The following is a 13,975-nucleotide window of genomic DNA, read 5'->3' as shown; positions in this document are numbered from 1 at the left end:
TGGTGTCGAGGTGTCAGATGGTCACATTGATGTTGCCAAAGCTCAGCCATGGCATCTCATCCATAAATGATGTGTCCGTTAACAGGATGCCCCCTGCCTTTCAATGTTGTTGGTTACCTAGCAACATTAGTAATTTCAGGGAAGGATTGGGGGGTTTCTCCACTGATGCTACACCTTTGTTTATCTGAAAATTCACAGTTAATTTTCTGTCTCTGCTGTAATTCTCATTAACTCAGACTTTCATGTTCCCGTCCCTGCATCCCTGCACTCATCCCTCTGCTCTGCATTCTCTGCCTGCCCATGTTTCACTACTAATTGGCCTATTGGGAGTATGATGTAAAATCCTCTAACATATCTGTTTAAAATTAATAACAAATTGAAAACAGAATTTTTTTCCCACTCGTTTAGACACTCCCATCACATCGGATGATTTAAACACAGAAGATGCTACAGCTGAGTCCCTGCAGCGATATGAAAAGTTAAAGCAAAATGAGGAGATATCCTGACTGTGAGATTAAATCCTGAAAAGCCGTGTCCAGAGGTCTACATTGATCAAAGAGGCTTGGAAAGAGTACAAGAGTAAAGAAACAGACATCTCTACACTGTCTACAATATTCAAAGTTAAAAGTAATTTCCTTGCAAAACTAATACGTTAAAGCAAGGGTAGGCGATTTTCACTTTTTAAGTTTGTCCTGACAGAAATTAAGATCTATGTGCTTGAAATAGGAATGAAGAAAATCCATCATCTGTAGCAGCTGTAAACCTGTAATAACTTCAACTCTCGACCCCTCGCATGCACAAGCTCACACTGAAAGCGCGTCACCGCTGACAAATTTAAAACAGAGTTTTTGGTCACATTTTTTAACATATATAATGATACAGTTTATTGTTTACTTCCTGCTGAATGAGACATGAGACAACAAAGCTTCTACACCACACAAGCGATGAGTTGAACTCCTCTTCTGCAGCAGCTGTGCCCATGCATGCGAGTGAGACGGAGCACAGAGGGGAGGGGGGTGAAGGCGGTGCCGTCGGGAAAGCTACATTGAAAATCATGCTAGCTTTCAAAAAATCACCTACCCTGCGTTTAACCATTGGCTGCAAAAGACATTACAAAAATATCCTAAGATGACAATAAACCCCTTCTTCTTTGGAAACAAACAATTTTCCTTTAAAAAAATCAATTTGGCTTTTAGATATTGGTCCTAACCCACCTAAACAATATTCCAATCACTGCTACATGCAGCTACATTTACAATAATTTTGGTTACTGTGTGAACAATGGTCATATGGCAAGCCGTTTTAACATTTAATAAGTAGTTGTACTTGATAGATATCATAATTCAATTTTGACATGTTGTAATTCCAAGTCCACATATCCATAATGTAATTTTGACTACAGGTAGTTGCAATTGTAATTGTTGATATCTACAGTTCTATTTCCACTAGTAAAAATGTTAATTGTTGATATCAACAATTCAGTTCTTACCAGTCATAATGTTATTTGTAGATATCTACAAATGCTCTTACATTTCAGATATCATAAATTGAATTGTAGATATCAGAAATTCAATTCTGACTAGTCATAATTGATAAGAGGCATTCTTTGATAAGAGGCAGATATTACAACATACAAGTTCAAAAAATAAAACATTAAATAGTCACCAATAGGCACATGTTAATGTTTGAGGTGTGATTTAAACAGACTGTATGTGGTTTAGTTTCTGGTGGTGAATAAAAGTGAACACATTTTGTTACGTTAAACACATTTTTTGCCATGTTCATAACTAGTACAGGTACCCTTTAAAGAGCAAAGCCAGGGGGTTCCCGATGAGTTCACATACGCACACTCATTGTTTCACAGAATATACAAAAGTAGCTCTGAAAGCTGGGAGATTTAGGAAGAATCTTAATTACAGAAACCTACAATGACATCACAACATTCTTAATTTATTTGATTGACAGTTTGTTCATGCACGGATGCACTTCACACAAACATTAAATTAACAAGCACAAACTTAAATTTACTGTACATATTGGCCTATGTGTCATTATAGAAACATTTACTTATGATTACAGTAAAACTATTGAGGTGAAACACATGGTACAATTATGAAATAGAACCATAATAATAATAATTTCATTTTTAAAGCCAAAAAGGTCCACTCTGCATTTTCTCCTGGTTGGCTTCTCTGATCACTTTTTTGGAGAGAAACATTTTGTTTGGTCACAAAGTGACTCAAATGGTGAATGTACAGATTCCCCCAAACCAAACATTTAGAATGTTGCTGCTTCTTCAGTCAAATTCAACTCTGATCATGGTGAGTCGTCTATATATTCTGGTTTCAATTAGTAACCGTTTAATCTGCTGGCTGATTTTTCACTGCCCTCTAGTATTGTCTGTCTGTCTGTCTGTCTGTCTGTCAAAAAGCACTGGTTTTGCTTTCTTCACAGATGGGATTCCATTCAATTTCATAAAATACGCATTTTAATTCAATTTAATTTAATTTTGTATGATCACACATAATTATGGATGCATAAATTAATCAGCAGGTTATTTTCCTGATGTTGTCAAGAATATCGGCAACGAGAACCAAGGATTTTTTTTGTAATAAATTTGGGAATTGAGACATGGGTCTTTGTTGTGACAGACGAGTTCCCATCATTTCCTGATTCACTCGTGATTGTCTGATTTTGATGAAGACAGGCTGACATCAGGAAATGAAGAGCAGTGTTTGGGATGACAGAAACCAAGTACTTGATTTCTCCTACTGTGCAATGAGTCACTGTTTAGGGTTTGACAGATAGTCCGCTGATATTCTACTTCCTCACGGGAGCCGCCTGTCAAACCAAACTAACTGATGGATGGGAGGAACAGTGTCTCTTTGTTTTTGATTACTCAAATATGTTGACACAAAGTAACATGATGATGAGATAGCCCATAACAGAAATACTGTATAAATAAATAGTTTGGGGGCTTGTGTTGTCTCCCTAACATTGTAATGATGTAAAGAAGTGTGCTACTGTCTTTATTAATCAATAATGTTATCGGCAACTCTACTCAACCTTTATTAGTGAGAATGCAGGAGCCTTTTTTAACTTTCAAGCCTTTCATCCCCAGTAATTCTTCATTCAACCTTTAATATGTTCAGCTACTACCTTTAACCTTTTTCAGCCTTATTGCTAATGTTCAGCTATTGCTAGGTTAATACTTAGCTAATTCTAGGTTAATGCAATTACTAGGCTAATGCTAATGTTAGGCTAATATTAATGCTAGGTTAGTGCTAATGCTAGGTTAATGCTAACACTAGGTTAATGCTAGGTTAGTGCTAATGTTTGGTTCATGCTAATGCTAGGTTAATGCTAACACTAGGCTTTTGCTAGGTTAATGCTAATGTTAGGCTAATGCCATTGTTATGGTAATGTTAACACTAGGTTAATGCGAACATTAGGTTAATACTAGTTAATGATAATGCTAATGAAAGCTAATGTTAATGCTAACTATTTCTAATGCAATGCTAGGTGGGCTAGCACCTGCATCCTCCCTTGCATTTTCTTCAGGAAATACAAATATTCTAGCCATCAATTATTGGTAATCTCACTTTTTAAAATAAGCTGACCACCCAGACCACCAACCAGTGACATGTTCAAAGGCGCTTAAATCACTACCACATAAATGGCTGACTGGTTATTTACTTTCAAGAATAGTTGAAAGAGTTTCCCTGATAAAATGGTCCTGAGTACATCTGGTACAAATCAGAAATGGTCAGTTTAAGTAAATGTTTTGGTGCTAAAGATATGTTGCTTATCTTATTTTTCCCTTCCCTTCCTTTTTCTTTGTACTCTTAGCTTATCTCTGTTGAACCACGACTGTCGGCCCAACTGTGTGACTGTGTTTGAAGGAACGAAGCTGCAGCTCCGAGCCGTACGGGACATCAGCTCTGGAGAGGAGGTAGTTTAATGAGCTATATACTGTATTTACACATTCAACACAGAACATGACTCTGTGTTTATTGAATGATTATGTTGCTTTCATTCCTATGCACTTTATCTGTGACATTTAGTCAATGTTGTTTGTTTTCTTTTATTCATTATTGATGGTGCCTAAGGCAGTTTTAAAGAAACAAAAAGACCTATCAACTATTGACAGAATGTGCCATAATGCTAGTATTATCATATCTAAATCAATATAAAATGTACATGTTTGTCAAATATGCTTCTCATATTCAGGAAATGTTAAAAGTTGTAGTAATATTTAATTAAATCAACCAGTAATACACCTTGATTATTTTTTAATTCCTTCTGATCCCTTGTGACAGAATGTAATGAGATGCATCCATGCCAAGTAACATGCAGGTTACACTTACTGTATCACTTTCCTCCCCAAGCAGTTTATAAATATAAAATGTGTGTGTGTGTGTATATATATATATATATATATATATATATATATATTCACACACAGCATTTACATTATTTTGTGTATTCTCTGTTTGGTAAAAACAAGAATATGAACACAAATATATACACTGGTATTGTTGTCTGTTTCAAGTTTCCCTTTTATAATAATTTCTCATTGTCCAGCTGACGATAAGTTACATTGAGACGCTGTTGCTGACTGAAGATCGTCAGAGACAACTGGAGGACCAATACCACTTCTCCTGCCACTGTCAGCAATGTGAATCCCAGGAGAAGGTCAGGCACCAGCAACAAAAAAATCCATCTTTCAATCTGTTATTCAAGAAAAAAAAAAGGGAATATCATGTAACCTAACAAGTCAGATGTACAATAATCCTATTGTGACCATTAAACGTTAGTCTGAGTAAGGCATTGGGCCAACATGTTAAACAAACCTCTAACTTGGTGCTGCTGTGAATATATATGTGGCTTTGTTTGTTTGGCCTAAAAACATTGTTTCAATTTCACTGTTCACTGACCAAAGCATAACATGTAGGAGGATATTTATCTAGAAAAAGATTGTGGCACTAAACAAAAGAAATGACTTATTGAAAATGTAAAGATATTCATAATAACCCGTATGTGTGTGTGCGTGTGTGTGCGTGCGCGTCTTCCTTTCCGTCATGCTTCATCTGCTCCAACTTGTTCGTCCTTTCTGACCACCAACTGAAAAATGACAAACATCATTTTGCCTTTCAGCAGCTCATTTATGATCTATCCATCTTAATCCACTCCATCTTCTCGTCTTGTCTGTCGACTGTGTCCTCACCTTTCCTCCACGTGCTGGAAATGTCACAAGACAGGAACACACCATCTGTTTGTACCTCTGTGTGTGTGTTTAAAAAAAGAAAAAAAGGGACAGAGACGCACGGACACAGGCACAGTCTTTATTCCTGTGATTATCCAGTTGATGACGACAGAGGCGTTGTAACCATATGTTGCCATGACGACTGATGACTGGGGAGATTTTGGTTTAATATAGTTTTGTTACTATATTTCCACAAAATAAAATTTCAGAAACATGAGTGTTAATGCTGATTCCTCCAGCTTTTTCAAACTCGACTGTTTTAAGCACTGTTCCTAAGCCAAGAAAGCATTCTTTCTCAACTACTTTTCTTTTTGTCTCCTATCACCCAAATGCTTCAAGGACGTAGAGTGTTTATTGTTACCTCTGTTGTTAGCCAAATGTTCTGATGCTTAACATTACATGTGAATGACACACATACTGTAATGGCGTTACGTTGCTCTTCAGCAGATACCAACTATTAGTATTCATGGAGTCCATGTTGCACAGTTTAACATTTACCAGTCATGTATATGTCCTATAATGACACAGGTTGAGGAGTTATAGAACGTAAATAATTTTTATAAAAATTATTTTGTTGTTTTTTTAAAAAACAACAAAAAAAAAGCAAAAACCTTGTGCTGTGAGAAATATTCAGACCTTCTGTATGAAAGTGTTTCATTTAACTTGAATGGTCCTTTATTTGTACTGCAATTATTGCTAACCTCTGTTTAAGGCAATATAGCATTATGTAGCAGGGCTGGGGTCAATTACATTTTGAAATTACAATAACATTTTCAATTATCCATGTTCAATTACAACTCAATTGCAATTACATTGACCTGTATTTTTTCCCAATTACAATTACATTTACAATTATTGACAGCTTTCTCTTAGTATCTCTTATGATAACGGGTCAGTTTAGACCCTCGTATTAAATCAGCTGTAAAATACACAAAAAATATGATCTATCATCCAATATGTTTCTCATCTCTTGGTTTCCTTGTTGGGCTTCCTAATCAATGAAAATATTGGTATCAATATTTTTTCTGTCTGTATACCTCTCGATTTAAATGTTTTTTTTAATGGAAAAATGATCCTCAAGAGAACTGACAGGTAAACTTGATATGAAACATATTTTAATAATTGTCAACTACATGTTAGCCATAGAACTGTAACATGGTTTCACAGTTTTGCCTTTAATTACATTGTAAATGAAAAAGAATTTCCATGCCAATTACAATTACAAACTCAGTTATCTGAACTCAATTACAATTCAGTTACGATTACAACAGCAACATATTTCTTTCCAAATTACAGATTACAGTTATAATTACATCATAATTGTAAATCATTACCAAATATACAATTACAATTATAATTGACCACCACCCTGTTATGTAGTACTGTTTTGCACTCGCACAAATATGTTAGTGCTACACAATTTTGGCTCGAAAAAAAAAGGAAAACCTGATCTATTACAGTCAAATAGTAAATTGATAGGTTTTGTCTCCTCTGAAGTAAGTTTCATCTACTTTTTGTTGATCATTGTTTCTCAAATGGTGGTACGTGTACCCCTAGGGGTACTACAAGAGGTACTTGAGAAAGAGAAAGTGGAAAACATTAATGTTTAGTTCTAGTTAAAAATGATAATCTTAAGAATGATGATAGAAATGATCTTGATTAAATTGAAAGTACAAGGGTCAGTCTTGGTCCCACACCAAGCGGGAGATGACTGTAAATGTCAAAAACTATAGAAATAAATCTATTCAGGAGGCACTAAATACTGTTTAATTCCACTTATTTACAAAGGTAGATCCTTTAAAATGTGTGTTATAACTCATTAATTCCATCATTATGCTCTATACTTACAGAATTCTGAGCAGAAATAAGAGTTTAGATAACTAACATTTTCATAACTTGATGCTAACATCTGGTTATGGTTGTTCCTTCTCTTCTCTTATCTTAGGACACACTTTTTCTGTCAGGTGAAAAAGCAACATGGCTACTGCTAAAGGAGGCTGTGCCGACGCTAGAAGGACTGAAAGCAGAGAACAGTATCCTTTTCCTTTAACAGAACGTGACTGAGTGATGAGTAGTATATTATTAAATTAGATGGGTGCAGCTCTGTTTTTCACCAGTTCATCCTTTAAAGTTCTTCTTAAGTGACTTCTCAGACTGGCAAGCCCTGTTGGAACGCTGTCATCATCTGTTAGCAGTGGTTGCTGCTGAAGTCCCTGATGAAAATCTCTACAAGCTCAGGATTACAGACATGGCTTTGGATGCTTCAGTTCACCTGCAGCGGTGGGAAGAAGCTCTGAGATATGGAGAGAAGACACTTCCAGTCTACAGGTGAGCTTCTCACATGTGCTAACATCAGTTTTTGTGTTTTCTGACTTGCTAATTAGACAAAAGGACCAGTCATTGAGAAGGACTTGTTGGGTGACTTTGCAAAAAAAGATTAAAAAAAATGTAAATTATTGTCTAGTAAAAAGAAAGCAAGACAGTTTTTTCAAACTTTGTTTTTAAAATTAAAAAAATGAAATATTTAGCAATTGTAAAATATCTTGATGACTTACTTGTGTTGTTTAGCAGCAGTAATCTCCTACTCGAGCACATCTATCAAACGCAAGGCCCAGGGACCAAATCCGGCCCTTTAGAGCATCCGATTTGGCCACAGAAGACAGTAAAAAATGATAGTGAAATTTCCAAATAATTCAGCTGTAGATATCTGAAATTCACAAATTCAATTAAACTCCACAATATTTGTAGGGGCTCAAAGTTTTCCCATGCTTTTATCACATGAGTGCAGTCATTTCTGATTGCAAATTAGGGAAAGAAATCACAATTTTTCCAAAAGAAATCTTGGTTAATTGGTTAAAAAATCCAGAATTTTTGAAGTGAAGATGCTGCAGGGACTGATGTGGAAAACTAGAGCATGATAATGTTAAAATTGCTCAAACTGAACTAGAATAAGTTTGACACCCCTGTACTAGAGTGTGGCACTGACCTCTAGATAAGATTAGAATCTTTGTTCCATTTCAAATTAAAAGCCCTCGAGCATCTCCTTCACCTCCAAGCCATGTTTCTTTGAGCCTGTCCACCGCGTGTTCCTCTGCCTCTACACTGTGCCAACACACGTGCAGACGTGCATGTGTGACTAATAGATTTTATGTCAAGGGCAAAGCTTCTGTGACAGCACCCTGCTCTCTCACACAACAGCATATCAACAGGAGAGAAGCTCCACCAGAGTTTAAATGAAAAGGCAACACACACACACACATACAGTATGTACAAAACAGCGGAAAGTAAGATGGAGAAGGAAATGAAAGAGATGAGTGCCATTGGAAAATATCTGTAGTATGAAGTAACAAAAGAATAATCTGAGGGAAGGTTGCAGTGGATTTGGGGAAAAGCAGAGAGAAGGTGAGCTTAGGATGTAAACAAGAGATAAATGAATATGCTGCATGAGGAATGTGATCAACTGGGGAATTTGCCACATTGTAGGGAAGCTCTACACAATCGGATATAAAAAGGACAAATGAAATGCACCCAGCAGTAAATTGGAGAGGAGGGGGCGCGACAATGAAAGGGAAAAAATGAGATGGAGGGCGAGAGAAGATTCAAGGGAGGAAAGTGAGAAAGAGTGGGTGGAGGATTCTCCATATTTATCTTCTGTCTTCCTCTAGGGATCTTTAGATGGCGGGGAAGAAAGATGGCTGTAGGAGTTTTTCCCATCGCTCTGTCTTTGCGGCCCTACTCATTCTGTACTCCAATATTCCAATTTCACCCCCTGCAGCTCCTCTTTCACTTTCTCTCCTCAGATTGGGACGCATGGAGTAGATTTACCTTCTCTGCAGACTGTGTACAGTAGATCACATCCTGCATTCACAGAATCAACCATTATAACTATTATAAACACAAGTATATAAGATGAATCATTGATCTCAATATTTTCCTTTGATTTGGTGGTTTTTTGGTTTCTAAGTTAGGAACAAAGTGAAAATATGTGGTTGTTATGATATTTGAGTTCAGCTCACAGATCTCAGCTCACTCTGGAATATGTGGGTTTTCTAAATCTGATCAGGGGCCTCATTTATAAATGCAGCGTACACCACATATAAGCAAAGTTTGGGATTTATAAAAAAAAAAAAAAACCTGGCAAGATAATGTGCGCATCTCCACGGCAGCTCTGACCCTGCCGTACGCACAAAATCATGAGAAACGGTGTTGCTCCCTCCAGGAAATACACGGGACCCAAGTTGCCGTCACTGATGAATTTATTACGTTCTTCACCAATCCGCTTATGTCCAACGCCAAATTCACCGTCAAACTATTACACAGAATAATGCTTAATTAATTAAGTCATAAACAGTTAACATACGTAACAGAATGGACATAAATGTAGAACAAACACACGTACCTCGCTGGCTGCATAAACCCAATAGGGAGAGAATCTTGCACAAAAACGATGTAACATTCCATGTATTTCAGGTACTTAACAACCTTTTAATGTGCAAAAACACACACTTTAAACACACTTCAAAGCAGAAGGAGAAAACACCGCTGCACGAAACAACACGGGGACATCATTTCGACCTGTTCTCCATTCCTGAGTGTTACATCCTAATGTGTCCCTGTGCAACAGGTGCGAGTAAGGTCACTTCTCATGTGTTCCTCAACATAGTTAAATCCGTATTCATGAAATCAAATCTCTTAAACAATATGTGTGAACAAACAAATAAAATAATCACAACATAAATTACATTTATGGCAGTTAAAAACGGGAACGCCAACAGGAGAAGGATGAAATTAAAGACTGCTCTGTGAAATGAATAGTTTGTGTGAAATAATCTAACACATTGAACATTTCAAAATACATATCATATATGAAGAATATATTTGCAAAAACAAAGGAGGAAATAAATATACCAGCACTCCAGGGAGTGAGTGATGTATGAGAGCCTACAAATACTGTTTTACATGAATCATAGTAATCAAAATCACAGCTGTAGCTGTTATAAAAAGGAACGCACGCACAATGGCTTATCTGGCACTGCTGGAGGACGAGGTGCACGGGAGGCTCTGGAGGGAGTGGATCTATAGAGACCAGCGAGATCTATAGGTGATTTTAAAGGGTGGCTAAACTAGAAGTTTAAGCATCTTTGTTCAGTTTGGAACTGATGAGGTTTATGGAGGGCTGTGAACTATTAAAAGTGTGAAAGAGAAGCACGAGTCATTGGACGTGTGTAGGAAAGTAAAGCGGTCCAATATTCATGAAGGCTCACATATTGAACCAGCCTGATGATTCAAAATGAAATAGTTTTTATTCATAGATGTGTGTATCGCAGGCTGTTGGATATTTTGCTGTATAACATGTACTCATTGTTTTTGTCAAAGCATTAAAGTGTTAACTGCCTTTTACATGTTTTAATAGCTAGAGTATATCAAAATGTTTGTATCCCTTACATTTATTCATTAGATTTTCTACACCCGCTTAATCCTGCACATGAATAATCAACATTGTTTTGTGTTTTTTCTCCTATTTTAAAGCCTTTTTTTTATTTTTTCCCCCCAAACAACAAGTTCATTAGTTCCACTGCATTTGCCAGGAAATACAGCTTATTTTACTCAACCCTAAATTTCTTGCTGGTGCCCAGTCTCTGACTTATAGCCCAGAGCTATGGTTTTCTAACTAGCTGCACCAGAAATGACTGTTTTCTCTCTTCAATTAACTCCCATGGAAAAGTAAAGGAGACAGTCCATAAATTACATGATTCTAATTGCTTTGTTGTTTTACATGCAAAGAGGAAGTTTAATTGCTGTGCGTGCGTGTGCGCGTGTGTGTGTGCACGATGGCAGCTCAAACTGCCGACTTTGTAATTGAATAAATAGTAATTATTTATGTAGGACTAATTTTATTAGATTAGTACTTGAGCTGCAGATGTATTAATTGAATTGGGTCAACAGCATGAATTGGTGGGCTTGTCAGGTGGTTTGCTCAGCTTTAGTCAGTGTTTGGCTGTGGTGAGATAGTAAATAAATAAATATTGGTATTTAATGTAGTCTGTGTTTATCTTGTTCAGTGTGTACTGACTCTGCTTTCATATATTAATATTATGGTAATAATGTTCATACATTAAATAAATAAAAATACTGAACTGTACAGGGCCATGAGGACATGGAATGATCTTCTAAGACTAATTATTCAAGAAAAAAACTCATTTTGATTAAAAGAAAAAATAATGAAAGAAATTATATTAACAAAACAGCTCTAGGTGCCTAATGATGCATAACCAAAGATACTGAATACAATGAATTAGGGTAAGTTTGATTAGTTTTATGTGATCTAAGTGTTTGCCCCTTTCTGATTTCTTACTTTTTTGCATGTTTTCCACACTTAAATGTTTCAGATCATCAAACAAATGTAGACCTTAGTCAAAGATAACACAAGTAAACACAAGCTGCAGTTTTTAAATGAAGGGTTTTATTAATGAGGAAGAAAACAATCCAAAGCTACTTGGCCCTGTGTGAAAAAGTGTTTGCCCCTAAACCTAATAACTGGTTGGACCACCCTTAGCAGCAACTACTGCAAACAAGCGTTTGCGATAACTTGCAATGAGTCTTTTACAACGCTGTGGAGGAATTCTGGCCCACTCATCTTGTTGTAATTCAGCCACACTGGAGGGTTTTTGAGCATGAACTGTGTTTTTAAGGTCACGCTACAGCATCTTAATAGGATTGAGGTCAGGACTTTGACTAGGCCACTCCAAAGTCTTCATTGTTTTTCTTCAGCCATTCAGAGGTGGAGTTGCTGGTGTGTTTTGGATTATTGTCCTGCAGTAGAACTAAAGTTAGCTTCAGTTTGAGGTCACAAACAGATAGCCTGACATTCTCCATCAGTATTTTTTGGTAAACAGCAGAATGCATGCTTCCATTTATCACAGCGAAACAGCCTCAGACTATCACACTGCCACCACCATATTTTACTGTTGGTATGATGTTCTTTTTCTGAAATGCAGTGTTACTTTTACACCAGATGTAATAGGACACAGACATTCCAAAAAGTTCAACTTTTATCTCGTCAGTCTACAGAATATTTTACCAAAAGTCTTGGGGATCATCAAGATGTTATCTGGCAAAAGCAAGACGAGCCTTAATGTTTTTTTTTGCTTATCAGTGGTTTTTGTCTTGGAACTCTGCCATGCAGGTCATGAACACTGAAGTGATGCCTGCAGTTCTTTAGATGTTGTTGTGGGGTCTTTTGTCTCCTCATGGGTTTAAACTCCAATCATTGAGGCGGTGATGTATCTGTTCTTGCTGAACAACATTGTTGGAATTTTCTCGACAATATTTCATTTTGCATTGTTGACCATCTCATACATCTCATCTCATCTTCTAACTGCTCCCACTGTAAAGTCATTTTTAGACTACTCAGTGCTATATAATTACATAGCCTATAATGTTAAAAATGTAATTCATGTTAAATTATTGAGATATAGGAGCAAATGGAACAAAAGAACAGGAAGGGGTCACTAAGAGGGCAGCAGAGGTTTCTTATACAACTAATGAAGAGTCAAAGAAGATGCAGCAGAGAAAGAAAAGCGAGCAAACGTTGGCTCTTTGAATCCTTACAGCTTGTGGAAAGGAACGCAACATAATATTATACTGGAGCAAAGTAAAAAAGAAAGAAGAGATTAGAGCAGAGCAGCGGGACAGATTAGACAATAAAGGAGAAGCAGAGGAGGATAAATGAGTGTTTTGAGAGTTTCATGTTTGCTAACAACAAAGCTGTTTCCTAAAAGTCTCAGGCGTGTATTTTCTGATTAATAGGCCGGTAATCTCTCAGGTTGGTGCATAAGAACGATATTATAGATGATGTGGACTGAGGACAGGAAAGACTGAACCTATAATCTATTTACAGTACATGAGTTCATGTCAATACATTAGCAAAACATATTTAGTCATGTGATGAGTAACCGCAAATAGGAGGAAGCACCAATGAAGAACTTTTTCAAATTGTTGATTTATTTTAATTACGGCTTACAGTTCATAAAAACCACAAATCGACTTTAACAAAGAAAATCATTTATATATAGCCTCAAACCTGTTTGGTATAATTGTTAGCATGATTCTGTTGATATTGTATTTCTCTTTTACTACTACTATACTACACAGATACACACACTGCCTATGGCTTCATTGTGACAATCACTAAAATAACTAGAATGAGGATGCAAGTTCTGGCCCGCGTCGTACTGCATTAGCTTAGCATTAGCGAGCACTAACATGAGAATTAGCGTGCATTAACATTAGCTAGCAGTAATATTAGCATTAGCGTAATGTTAGCGTTAACCTAACAATAAGCAAGCCTAGCATTAGCAATAGTCTAACATTAACATTAACCTAACAATAAGCAAGCCTAGCATTAGCAATAGTCTAACATTAGCATTAACCTAGCATTAGCATAGTATTAGCTGCCTTAGCTCGTTTTAGCATTAGTCTAATGTTATCATTAACCCAGCATTAGCATTAACCTAGCATTAGCTAGCAATAACATTAGCATTAACGTAGCATTAGCATTAACCCAACAATAGCATTAGACTGATTTAGAACCTTAAATGGGACAAAAAGGTTGAAATGGGTTGAACGTATTAGCTGAACATGTATATGGGTTAATATGTAATGTCTAATATTTAATTTATATGCTGAATATTATGAAAGCAAAAAGTC

General features: G+C 36.5%; 1 protein-coding gene across 5 annotated transcripts in view; it reads left to right on the top strand.

Annotated features, from left to right (window-relative positions):
* Nucleotides 1-9,144, top strand: part of smyd3 (SET and MYND domain containing 3) — a 70,099-nt gene extending 60,955 nt beyond the window's left edge. For all 5 annotated transcript variants that reach the window (XM_028439575.1, XM_028439585.1, XM_028439602.1 and 2 more), the window contains 5 exons: nt 3,850-3,952; nt 4,585-4,695; nt 7,212-7,299; nt 7,420-7,594; nt 9,067-9,144. In XM_028439575.1, the coding sequence (XP_028295376.1) occupies nt 3,850-3,952; nt 4,585-4,695; nt 7,212-7,299; nt 7,420-7,594; nt 9,067-9,085 (496 nt within the window). In that variant the 3' untranslated portion in view covers nt 9,086-9,144. The remainder of the gene's footprint in view (nt 1-3,849; nt 3,953-4,584; nt 4,696-7,211; nt 7,300-7,419; nt 7,595-9,066) is intronic.
* Nucleotides 9,145-13,975: the final 4,831 nt, after the last annotated feature.

The sequence above is a fragment of the Gouania willdenowi genome, chromosome 3 (genome assembly GCF_900634775.1).
Source record: "Gouania willdenowi chromosome 3, fGouWil2.1, whole genome shotgun sequence".
NCBI classification, from domain to species: domain Eukaryota; kingdom Metazoa; phylum Chordata; class Actinopteri; order Blenniiformes; family Gobiesocidae; genus Gouania; species Gouania willdenowi.
Note: the sequence above shows the minus strand (reverse complement) of the source record. Positions and strands in the feature narration are given on the sequence as shown.